Genomic DNA, 12,738 nt, shown 5'->3' with positions numbered 1-12,738 from the left:
AAGTGATATCAAGAGAATGAAGCAAATTATATAATAGAAGTAAATTAGAAAGTTGTTTAAAATGGCATGCTCTTTCTAAATCATGAAAGAAAAAAATTGGCTTTCATATCCCTTTAACTGTGCGACTAGCACGTCTGGTTTGAACAGTGGCGCTTTCTGCTCGGGATGAGCAATGCTCAGCAGGTCCCGAGTGGTACTTCTATTATGTGTTTAATTGTCTCAGAATTGATGGCATCCATAAGATCAGGGATCGTTTTCAGCTGGGACATTGGTTTATGCGGCTTGACTGCCAAAAGGCTTACTCACGGTTCCAGTTTGTATAGAACATCATACATTTCACAGGTTTCAGTGGTTTCAGAGTAAAACATTGCAATTTTATCCCTTCTCTTTAGACTCACTCCCTCATGCTTTACAAAGCTTCTCATTGTATTCCATTGCTTCAATAAACAGGTGGACAACATTTTGACAATGCAATACATCAACCGATAAGAGGGTACAAAGATCGTACTTCAGATGTTTAAAATTTGTAGCTAGAATTCAATATCCCACTCAGAGCTCAGTATTTCCCAGGCTCTATGAACTTTGTAGTATACTATTTTTCTTGTTTCTTAAAGGGACATAATAAAGTCATAATTATACATTCATGATTTAGACAGAGCATACAATTTTAACCCCTTAGTGACCAGAGCACTTTTCCATTTTCTGTCCGTTTGGGACCAAGGCTATTTTTACATTTTTGCAGTGTTTGTGTTTAGCTGTAATTTTCTTCTTACTCATTTACTGTACCCACACATATTATATACCGTTTTTCTCGCCATTAAATGGACTTTCTAAAGATACCATTATTTTCATCATATCTTATAATTTACTATAAAAAAAATTATAAAATATGAGGAAAAAATGGAAAAAAACACACTTTTTCTAACTTTGACCCCCAAAATCTGTTACATATCTAAAACCACCAAAAAACACCCATGCTAAATAGTTTCTAAATTTTGTCCTGAGTTTAGAAATACCCAATGTTTACATGTTCTTTGCTTTTTTTGCAAGTTATAGGGCCATAAATACAAGTAGCACTTTGCTATTTCCAAACCATTTTTTTCCAAAATTAGCGCTAGTTACATTAGAACACTGATATCTTTCAGGAATCCCTGAATATCCCTTGACATGTATATATTTTTTTTTAGTAGACATCCCAAAGTATTGATCTAGGCCAATTTTGGTATATTTCATACCACCATTTCACCGCCAAATGCGATCAAATACAAAAAATTGTTCACTTTTTCACGAATTTTTTCACAAACTTTAGGTTTCTCACTGAAATCATTTACAAACAGCTTGTGCAATTATGGCATAAATGGTTGTAAATTCTTCTCTGGGATCCCCTTTGTTCAGAAATAGCACACATATATGGCTTTGGCGTTGCTTTTTGGTAATTAGAAGGCCGCTAAATGCCACTGCGCACCACAAGTGTATCATGCCCAGCAGTTAAGGGGTTAATTAGGGAGCTTTTAGGGAGCTTGTAGGGTTAATTTTAGCTTTAGTGTAGTGTAGTAGACAACCCCAAGTATTGATCTAGGCACATTTTGGTATATTTCATGCCACCATTTCACCGCCAAATGCGATCAAATTAAAAAAAAACGTAAAATTTTTCACAATTTTAGGTTTCTCACTGAAATCATTTACAAACAGCTTGTGCAATTATGGCACAAATGGTTGTAAATGCTTGTCTGGGATCCCCTTTGTTCAGAAATAGCAGACATATATGACTTTGGCGTTGCTTTCTGGTAATTAGAAGGCCACTAAATCCTGTTGCGCCTCACACGTGTATTATGGCTAGCAGTGAAAGGGTTAATTAGGGAGTTTGTAGTGAGCTTGCAGGGTTAATTTTAGCTTTAGTGTAGAGATCAGCCTCCCATCTGACACATCCCACCCCCTGATCCCTCCCAAACAGCTCCCTTCCCTCCCCCACCCCACAATTGTCCCCGCCATCTTAAGTACTGGCAGAAAGTCTGCCAGTACTAAAATAAAAGAGTTTTTAAAAAAAAATGAATTTTTTTTTTAGCATATTTACATATGCTACTGTGTAGGATCCCCCCCTTAGCCCCCAACCTCCCTGATCCCCCCCAAAACCGCTCTCTAACCCTCCCCTCTGCCTTATTGGGGGCCATCTTGGGTACTGGCAGCTGTCTGCCAGTACCCAGTTTACAATAAAAAGTGCTTTTTTTGGGGTTTTTTTGTTTTTTTCTGTAGTGTAGCTTCCCCCAACCCCCCACCCCCCACAAACAAACCCCCACCACCTTGCTCATTGTATATATTTTATTTTGATTATATTTTTTATTTCCCCATTTTCTGCAGTGTAGCGGTTCCCACCCGCTCCCTCCCCGTGCACGCGCCCGCCCCCACCCTCCCGTGCACGCGCGCGCGCGCCCGTGCGCGCCCCCAGCCACCCCCGCCCACGATCCCGCCCCCCTTCAGATCCACATGGCCATCGATGGCCGCCACCCGCCTCCCGGTCCGGCTCCCACCCACCAACGCCGGTAGCCACCGATCTCCGGTGCAGAGAGGGCCACAGAGTGGCTCTCTCTGCACCGGATGGCTTACAAACGTTATTGCAGGATGCCTCCATATCGAGGCATCACTGCAATAACCGGAAAGCAGCTGGAAGCGAGCAGGATCGCTTCCAGCTGCTTTCCACACTGAGGACGTGCAGGGTACGTTCTCAGGCATTAACTGCCTTTTTTCTGAGGACGTACCCTGCACGTCCTCAGTCGTTAAGGGGTTAAACAACTTTCAAATTTACTTCCATTATATAATTTGCTTCCTTCTCCATCTAGGTAAGCTCAGAAACAGCAAAGGTTCTAGCTGCTGATTGGTGGCTGCATATATATACTAATTGCCATTGGCTCACAGATGTGTTCAGTTAGTGACCAGTAGTGTATTGCTGCTCCTTCAACAAATGATACCAAGATAATTAAACAAATTAGATAATAGAAGTAAACTGGAAAGTTGTTTGAAATTGTATGTACAACCTAAATCATGAAATAAATTGTTTGTCCTTTTAAGAGCTTTTAGTGACTATTTGTTGTATTGTCCAGTTTTCCTTGCGATTTAACCTTTTTGGCCCATTTCTAATGTATTTGCTGCATGCACCAATCACCAGCTTCCTCTGTATTTCAGTTGGCTTCCAGACTGGGACAGCAAGGCCATGGGTGCTTTTCTCAAAACATGAATGGCTTATGCATTTCTGCTATTCACCATGACAGTCAGGACTATTTTGATGGTTCACAGATCCCTTATTCAGCTGTTGTTAGTCTCTCCTGTTTTCATGGTACCTTCTTCTGTTGCACTCGGGGGACCAGTTTTGCGCCATTATTCTACAGAATAAGTTTTTTTTCTGCCCTTGGTGTTTAAAGTTTTAACCATAAAGTGTTAAAATACAGCTAGGTAAATACCCTGGGATGTATAAAATTTGACAAATGTATATGTTTGTGTAGCAGTTTTGAATTTGTTTACTGCTATTTAGCTTACATACCAAGCATAGAAAATGTTAATGTTAAACCAATAATTTCATCTTTGTAGTATGGCCTTGGTTGACAAGTGCTTTAAAGGGACATAATACTCATATGCTAAATCACTTGAAACTGATGCAGTATAACTGTAAAAAGATATTTTACCTCACAATCTCCTCAGCTCAGCAGAGTAAGTTCTGTGTAAAAAGTTATACTCAGCTGCTCCCAGCTACAGGTAAAAAAAAAAATGATGAAATGAACAGCAGCCAATCAGCATCAGCAGTGCTGAGGTCATGAACTCTTTTACTGTGATCTCATGAGATTTGACTTAACTCTCATGAGATTTCATAGTAAGCTGAATAGGGAAATAATATGAGAGTGCACGAGGCTCATCCTTTTAGCTGTTCTAGGACAGACACACTAATATGCTGCTTAGAAATCCTTTACAATGGGAGGTGGCTACTGAGGAACTTTTGAGGTAAAATATCTTTCTTTTTTACATAGAGATGTTCAGGAGATATTTTCTAGTCAGCTTTTTACTGCATCACTTTCAAGTGTTTAAACATGGGTATTATGGCCCTTTAAGTACAAAAGGTAATTTGAGGGTTATTCCCTGAAACAAAAGAACGTTAATAGCACAAATGCTAATATCCTGGTATTAAGGTAAAATTTGACAAATCAAGAGATGTCCCTCCACTGGAACACCATAAGTGGGTATATGACCAGCGCACATAGCTGACCAGAAAAGATTAAATGGACAGTGTATGATATATTTTTCTCCCCTTTAATTTGTTCCCAATTATCCATTTTACCTGATGCAGTGCATTAAATTGTTTACAAAAAGCTGATGTATTTTATTTTGCCATTTGAAATAGCTCATTTTGCCTGTTGTATCTCTACGTATACTGAAAGTTTCTATACTTAAGTATTGGCTATAGAAAAGCTGTGTAAACATAGCCAGTAGACAAAATTGCACTCTTAGAGAGGGTAAGGAAAGATAAGTAATAACATGCTAATTTTCAATTGTTCTAAGTATTGTAGAATTGGTTATAAAGAAAACTGAAAAAAGAAATTCTCATATTTTCCCATTGTTATTGTATGTAATAGGGTATCGCAAGAAAGGCCAGTTTGTGTATTAAAAAAGGTGTATAATATGTATGGGTGCACTTAAAGGGACAGTATACACTCATTTTCATATAACTGCATGTAATAGACACTACTATAAAGAATAAGATGCACAGATACCGATATAAAAATCCAGTATAAAACTGTTTAAAAACTTACTTAGAAGCTGTCAGTTTGGCTCTGTTGAAAAGGTAGCTGGAAAGCCCACTGCAAGTGGCAAATAAGACACTCCCCCCCTCCCCCTTCTTTTGCATATGAAAAGACCCTTTACACAAACAGCAGCAAGCTGGAGAAGGTAGCTGACAGTATTCACATAAAACTTTGGGGCTTGGTTAGGAGTCTGAAAATCAGAGCAATGCTATTTAAAAATAAGCAAAACTATACATTTATTTTAAAAAAAAACTTTATGGGCTATATAAATAGATCATCTACAAAACATTTATGCAAAGAAAAAATGAGTGTATAATGTCCCTTTAACAATAGAGCAGATACTTATGGTGAAGCCAATAATGAGCCAAAATGTCAAATAGGCTGTGTCATTTAAAAATGGAAAGAGGGGAAAAACCTCTTTCCTTAAAGGGACATGAAACCCAAAAATGTTCTTTCATGATTCAGATAGAGAATATCATTTTAAACAACTGTCTAATTTACTTCTATTATCTAATTTGTTTCCTTCTATTGGTATCATTTGTTAAAGGAGCAGCAATGCACTATTGGTTTCTAACTGAACACATGGGTGAGCCAATGACAATCGTTATATTTCTATAGCCACCAATCAGCAGCTAGAACCTAGGTTCTTTGCTGCTCCTGAGTTTACCAAATAAACCTTTCAGCAAAGAATAACAAGAGAAGGAAGCAAATTAAATAATAGAAGTAAATTGGAAAGTTGTTTAATATTGTATTCTCTATCTGAATCATAAAATACATTTTTTGGGTTTCATGTCCATTTAAGGGATAAAACGGTATTATGGGTTTTGTTCATGCAGAGAGGCAAAGACTGTGATTTAATTTACACTGTATGGTTTATACAGCAATTTGTCATAGCATAGTAAGTGCATAAGAGGCAAACGCAGTAGGGCTTTAGGGAAAAGTAAATAAAAGCAGTGTGAAGCAAAAGCCAAAACCTCAACATTACTCATCTCATGGTGTCTGGATACATCCATCAAATACTTCCAGTTTAATATTAAAACATCAGACAATACAAACTTTTGAAGAAAGCTCTATGTACAGTAATGTAATGAAAAAAAAACTGCTGCAGATGAAGTATTGATGGTGTCTATACTTATTTTAACTAATATTAGTGTCATTTAAATTGTAAACAGGAACAACTGGAAACTGATGCCTACATTTCTAGTTCTTAAAAGAACACAGATTAAAGTGATGGTTAATTTAAATGTAAGTCTAATGAGATTCAAAATCTTTGCAATCATTTATATGTAGTTTCAGTCATTAATTTATAGTCAAGATACTGTATGTTTTTGTTTTAAATTTTACTTTAATCGTGTTTTACTAATACCCCTCTCTACCTGCCCCTGTAAAAACTACTTTTTTCCATGTTAGCCAATCTTTGGTCAAGCCATCGCATGAGCATTTCGTAAAGCTTGTTTTTTCTTTTGTAATCTGTGTGCTGTATGGCTGGACCAATGATTGGCTAACATGGAAAACATCGAGTTTTGATGGGGGGGGGGGGGGCTGCCAGAGCGGGGAATAAGAAAAACATGATTAAAGTAAAAAAATAAGTTATACTGTATCTTCACTATAAGTTGATTACTTAAACTACGAATAAATTATCACAACGTTTTTAAATCTCATTAGACTTACATTTAAATTTACCATCCCACTCAAGTGTCATAAAGAACTGCTGTTCTAGAGCAGGATACAGCCAGTGAGCCAATTGGCAGTGGCAGTTGCACAACCCCACCAATCACTGGCTGTGTTCAGCTCGGGAGCTGTAATGTTTGCGGCTCCCGAGCGAAACTTTAAGCAGATAGAGTTCCACAGCAAATAGTGGAAACATTGCATGTCCTAACAAATTGGAGCATGTTATTTTTTCCACTGCAATGTCCCTTTTGAAAGCTTCTTGATATTTATGTAAAATTGCTTTTATCCTTTGTGGGATCTACTGTGTTGATTTTCATCTAACAAAAAAGTATGAAAACATCTGAATCAAAATACTAACTAGTGGAATTTGTAAAATGTTTTATCAAAGGGGCCAATTTATCAAGGGCCGAATGGCCCCTGATGCCCTTGTTTCTGTACGAGCCTTCAGACTCGCCGGAAATTATGAAGCAGCGGTCTTAAGACCGCTGCTCCTTAACTAGTCTGCTGCCTCTGAGGCTGCGGACATCAATCCGCCCGATCGTATATGATTGGGTTAATTGACACCCCTGCTAGCGGCCGATTGGCTGCGAATCTGCAGGGGGCGGCATTGCACAAGCAGTTCACTAGAACTGCTTGTGCAATGTTAAATGCCTACAGCGTATGCTGTTGGCATTCAGCGATGTCTGGCGGACATGATACGATACAGCGTATCATGTCCGCCAGACTTTGATAAATCAGCCCCAAACTATCTTATTTAGTTTTCATGTTTTTCTTGTGATTATTTTCACACTACAGAAACCTATAAAATAATAATTTGCTTTTGTTTGTTGTAGGTGAATTTTGTGGTATGTCAGTTTCTTGCACTAGCTGCTGCAGTATGGTTCCGTATTTACCTAAGGCCCAGTCATGCGTATGCTATTGTTCGACATGCATTTGCCACAATTCTTGGTGTCTACTTTGCAGTGTTTTGCTTTGGCTGGTAAGTGTTGTTCTGCTCTATTAAGAACCAATCACACAATAAAATGATAGTGAATAAAATGACGAGGAAAAAATTGCAAATACAGTGATTAAGAAAATAAATGATTGTGTAGCACAGCTACACAAGCAAGCTGATAATTCCATAGATAACCCGAGCTAGCAGTCTTCCCACCAGAGCAGAGTATTCAGTCTAACCATATATAAATGAGTTTCATAATGCCTCACACTTTTAAATCTAACATTAAAGGGATAGTCTAGTCAAAACTAAACTTTCATGATTCGGGTAGAGGATGCAATTTTAAGCGACTTTCTAATTTATTCCTATTATCATTTTTTCTTTGTTCTCTTGGTATCTTTATTTGAAAAAGCAAGAATGTAAGCTTAGGAGCCGGCCCATTTTTGGTTCAGAACCTTGGTAGCATTTGCTGATTGGTGGCTACATTTAGACACCAATCGGCAAATGCTACCCAGGTGCTGAACCAGAAATGGGACAGCTTCTAAGTGTACATTCTTGCTTTTTCAAATAAAGATACCAAGAGAACGAAGAAAAATTGATGCTCTATCTGAATCATGAAAGTTTAATTTTGACTAGACTATCCCTTTAAAGGGACATTAAACACTAAATACATGCTAGCTAGAATGATGCATTCAAAGAAAAGATTAGTCCATGACTAACATGTAGATGTATTTTTGAAAGTTTCATTAGTTGTTTAAAAAGTGACAAAATAAGTGTAAAGTTTTAGTGTCTATAAAACACTGGGAGCTGCCATGTTGTAACTTGTGTTACCTTTTCTGCTGTGGCCAATTAGGGTCAGTTATAAATAGGTCACTAGAGTGTGCAGCCAATGGTTGTGCTGGATTTAACAGTGTTCTGCACTTCCATTTCTAACAGGAACTGAAAAGCTCACAATTTCAGAAAGGAATTACAGGCAAAGAGGACAAAATAAATAATGAAAGTATATTGCAGAGTTGTTTTATTATATACAATGTATCATTTTATATTACCATCTCAAAGTGTTTAATGTCCCTTTAACTCCCTCATACCACAGCAGTACTGCTGCAGTGCATTGAAATGCTAATTTGCATATTATTACCCAGAATCCTAACTCCAGTTGAAACTCTATTTGTTGACATTTTTCTGTGGATAAAGTAATCTAACTTGTTTGCATTTGCAAACGTTCTATACAATGTTCTTGGAACAAGAAACTGTTTGGGTTTGCTATGCATTTCCTTATTTATGATTTTTATTTTTTTTTGCTTGTTTTTCCCTGAAGATGTATCTTATAGAACTAACTTGACTTTTTCACAGCACTTGATGTTTTATGTAAAGTCTACTAATACTGTCTGTATTGCTTCCTGTTATAACACAGCAGTGTGACAGCAATACTGTCTTTATGAAGCAATATTTTCTTATATGCTTTAAAATAATGCAGTTGATAAATATCACTTAAACTGTAAAAAACTGCATTATGATATATATATAATTTATTAGAAATAACATATTATAGGTTATTTCCTTCTTTAGTAATGAATGACAAAGTTCACTAATTATTAATGCATTCTTAGGTATTCGCTGCATATATTCACATTGGTCCTTTTGTGCTACTTCATCATGATCACTGCAGACATTGGAAATGTACACAGGTAAAAAAAATGTCTCTTTTTTTAAATAATATTGTGCAGTAACCTTATAGCTAATCTGGATTATGTAAAACAAACACATTTTAATTTTGTTCCTGTTTTTTATATGCACAAATATGTAAAAGTCTGCCAGCAAAAGATTAAAGAAATATTGTATTATTTATAAGCACTACAGTTTTTGAAAAAAATTAAATAATACTAATGTATATATAATATTCTATGTGCATGAGTCCATGATCTATCACTTCTGGGTTATAAGATCCTTCCCCGCAGGAGGAGGCAAAACACCCCTTACAATCCAGAGTTTTGCTCCTCCCCTCTCAGCATCACTGCAAGGTGAAGGATATTTTGAGGCCTGAGTATTCCTTCTTGCCTGAGGTAGTATCTTCAGAAACTATCAGGAAAGTCTGTGGCCTCGATTTATCAAAGCTTCAACTGATAATACGCTTGAATTCCGCATCGAATTTGATTCGCTATAGTTGACAAAGCGTCAATATTGTCAAATGTTGAAATGTGCGACGTAATATACGCTCCCGTGATCTCAATCCGACGCAGATCGATGCTTGCGTCATCCCAGATGTTTCGAATTCACATTCGACTCTATTTGACCCTTTTCCAAATTTATCAATCATTCAAAGGGTACGCTCGCGTCTATTCCGACGCAGCGTACCTATCGTTGAAACCGCCACCCTTGAGGCCATGATTGCCATAGAAATCAATGGGGGTCTGAAAACACAAAAAGGTTATGTTCGATGCTGCAAGACAATGAAGCATATTAGATAATAAAATTAAATTAGAAACTTTATTAAAATTCTATACTCTTTCTAAATCAAACAATATTATTGCTCCAAATTTGGTGAAAAGTATTGCTTCAATTTTGATGCACTAGTAGATATAGGGATAAAAATTAAATACATTACTACTTCTGGATTATGTTACCTCTTTGACTCTCATTACAAAGCAAGGGGACAATATTATTGCTCCAAACTTCATTCACTAGTAGATATAGAGATAATTGCAGGGCTTTATCAATTATTGCTTATATTAGCTAGCCCTTAAATTCTAGAGTTAAGGCAGTAATATACATGTTTATGTACAAGAGATGCAAAGAATTTTGCAAAACAGGAGAAAAAGACTGCCCGTCTCTAAAAGGATTGCATCAAAACCCAAATTCAAATGGATGTAAAAGAAAGTGAGTGTTATAAAAATAGTCTCATAAAAAAAGACCTCTTATACTTAATAACTTTATTGGAGACAGAAAAATAGTCCAACTGGACTGGTACACACACGCGCGCACACACACACACACTTTAAAACTAGCTTGAACTCAGTATGTGATTAGCACTGTAATTGGATGGTGAATGTACAGAAGTCAGAAAAAATATTCTAATATTTTTACCATTAAGTGGCAATATTGAGTAACCCTATCATAAGGTATTGCCTATGGTTTAAATAGCAGATAGATGAATAGGAAAATTAAGGCTATGAAGTATATACTCTGATTAGCAATAACAAAAATTACAGCTTTTATTCTGCTTGTATAGCGGATAACAAATATTAGTGAGTGAAACAAAGTAACACTGTGAAATGTATCACCTAATAAGATTCTGTTGCAAATAGCTCCCACGTACAATATATAGCTCAATTTTGCATGAGTCAGTATTCAGATTGACATTGTGTGTATTTTAATGTCTCACCCCTGGATACATATAAGATTCACCTTTTAAGAAGCCTGTATTATCAGATGTAACCGCTGATTTTGCATATATATTTCTAAGTCAAAGTACTTGGTCTTTATCTGTATATAATATTCCACAGTTTAATTTACCACTCTAAAAATCGCAACGTTTAATTTTTATGAACCACACATGTGGTGTTGCTCAGAGTGACTATGCAATTACCAGTTAACTTATAACCTTGTTAGATATTGTAACGTTGTTCTGATGTCAGACGATAATACTGAAATCAGAACAACGTTACAATATCTAACAGGGTTGTAAGTTACCTGGTAACATTCACCATCCAATTACAGTGTTAATCACATACTGAGTTCAATCTAGTTTTAAAGTGTTTGTGCGTGTGTACCAGTCCAGTCGGACAATTTTCTGTCTCCAATAAAGTTATTTAGTATGTGTTCTTTTTTTATGAGACTATTTTTATAACACTCACTTTCTTTCACATTAATTTGAATTTGGGTTTTGATGTAATCCTTTTAAGATGTAATCCTGTTTTGCAAATTTCTTTGCATCTCTTGCACATAAATAAATATAGCTTAGCATTAATAGATGAAAAATAAAATGTGCTTGTTCGTGGAAAGTAATGAAATGGTATAAATAACGTTGGAATGCGAATATCTGCGACATTGATGACTCTAAATTTATTAAAAGTCCGATGCTCATCGCTCTGTACTTGACGCGCGTGCTTCTGACAGACGTTTTGATAAATAAGGATGTAGATCTGCGGCTGCGATGTCTGGCGAGCGTATTGACGCCAGCAAATGCACCAAGATGAACGCTTTAATAAATCAAGGCCTTTGTCAATTTGGACGTGGGAAAATCATTAAAATTTTATGTCGAGGTGACTTAATAATTTAGTGTGTTTTTTTGTTCTTTTTGGGCATTTGTTTATTGAGGCTCTGAAGGGTCAAAATGCCAATGCAATTACTTTAGCAACATGGGGAGCTTATTTGATGGCGGCTGAGTTGCCACCTGAACAGATCATGGCCCATTCTACCAGATCAGCCTATATTTCCTGTACTTTTAATAATGAGGCCTCCATTGGACAGATTTAATACCAATTCTGTGGTTGCTCCCCAAAGCACGCAGATAAACTTGAGACTCCTTATTAGAAATCAGAAAACCTCATCTTTCAAATGAGTGACCCTGCGTCTTATCGGGCTGCTACCTAATTACCATAAAAATGACACACCTTTTTAGAATTGGTTCTATTTTGGGGTTCCAGTTTTTTTTAAATACATTATTTGTCCCTCACCATAATAACTAATCATAAGACCCGCATTTGAAAGATTGAGGTTCTAAAATTCAAAGGTATTTCATGTCCTAATAAGAATGATAACCTGGGTGTAACCACTAACCTCATTTTATTTTGTTGTTGATGTTATGGCTCAGAACCATGAACTAATACAAATTTTAGTAATAAAAAAAATGGAAGAACTGGGTGAACATAAAAATAGGTTATATTTTTTTAAATTTTATATTGGATGACCTTAGGAAGAACTATTATATATATATATATATATATATATATATGTGTGTGTATACAGTATATCCATATATATATATATATATATAAATATTATTTTTTTTGGTTTGTTTTTAATATTTTTTATGAGTATGGACAGGGGTATGTGCTTGCCTTAGTAAGACTGGTTGAAATACCTGAAACACAAAATTTTTCTTTTATGATTCTGATAAGAGCAAACAGTTTTAAAAAGTTTCAAATTTACTTTAATTATTACATTTACATTTTCTTTTGTTTTCATGGTATTCATTGCTGAAGAGAATATCTAGGTAGGTAATGTGTATGTGTCAGGAGCACTAAAATGACAGGAAACACTGCTTCAACTTAGTTTTCTTGCAAATGTTGCAAATGTATAATGATGTTAAAAGTATTCTTGCAAAGCTGCTGCCTTTCAACAAAG

General features: G+C 36.2%; 1 protein-coding gene across 1 annotated transcript in view; it reads left to right on the top strand.

Moving 5' to 3' along the window:
- The window catches only part of MBOAT1 (membrane bound O-acyltransferase domain containing 1), a 181,742-nt gene that overhangs the window by 54,615 nt on the left and 114,389 nt on the right, over positions 1 to 12,738 (top strand). The window contains exons 2-3 of the mRNA XM_053714790.1: positions 7,292 to 7,437; positions 9,003 to 9,080. Of these exons, the coding sequence (XP_053570765.1) occupies positions 7,292 to 7,437; positions 9,003 to 9,080 (224 nt within the window). The remainder of the gene's footprint in view (positions 1 to 7,291; positions 7,438 to 9,002; positions 9,081 to 12,738) is intronic.

Source organism: Bombina bombina, chromosome 5 (genome assembly GCF_027579735.1).
Source record: "Bombina bombina isolate aBomBom1 chromosome 5, aBomBom1.pri, whole genome shotgun sequence".
In the NCBI taxonomy this organism is placed as follows: domain Eukaryota; kingdom Metazoa; phylum Chordata; class Amphibia; order Anura; family Bombinatoridae; genus Bombina; species Bombina bombina.
Note: the sequence above shows the minus strand (reverse complement) of the source record. Positions and strands in the feature narration are given on the sequence as shown.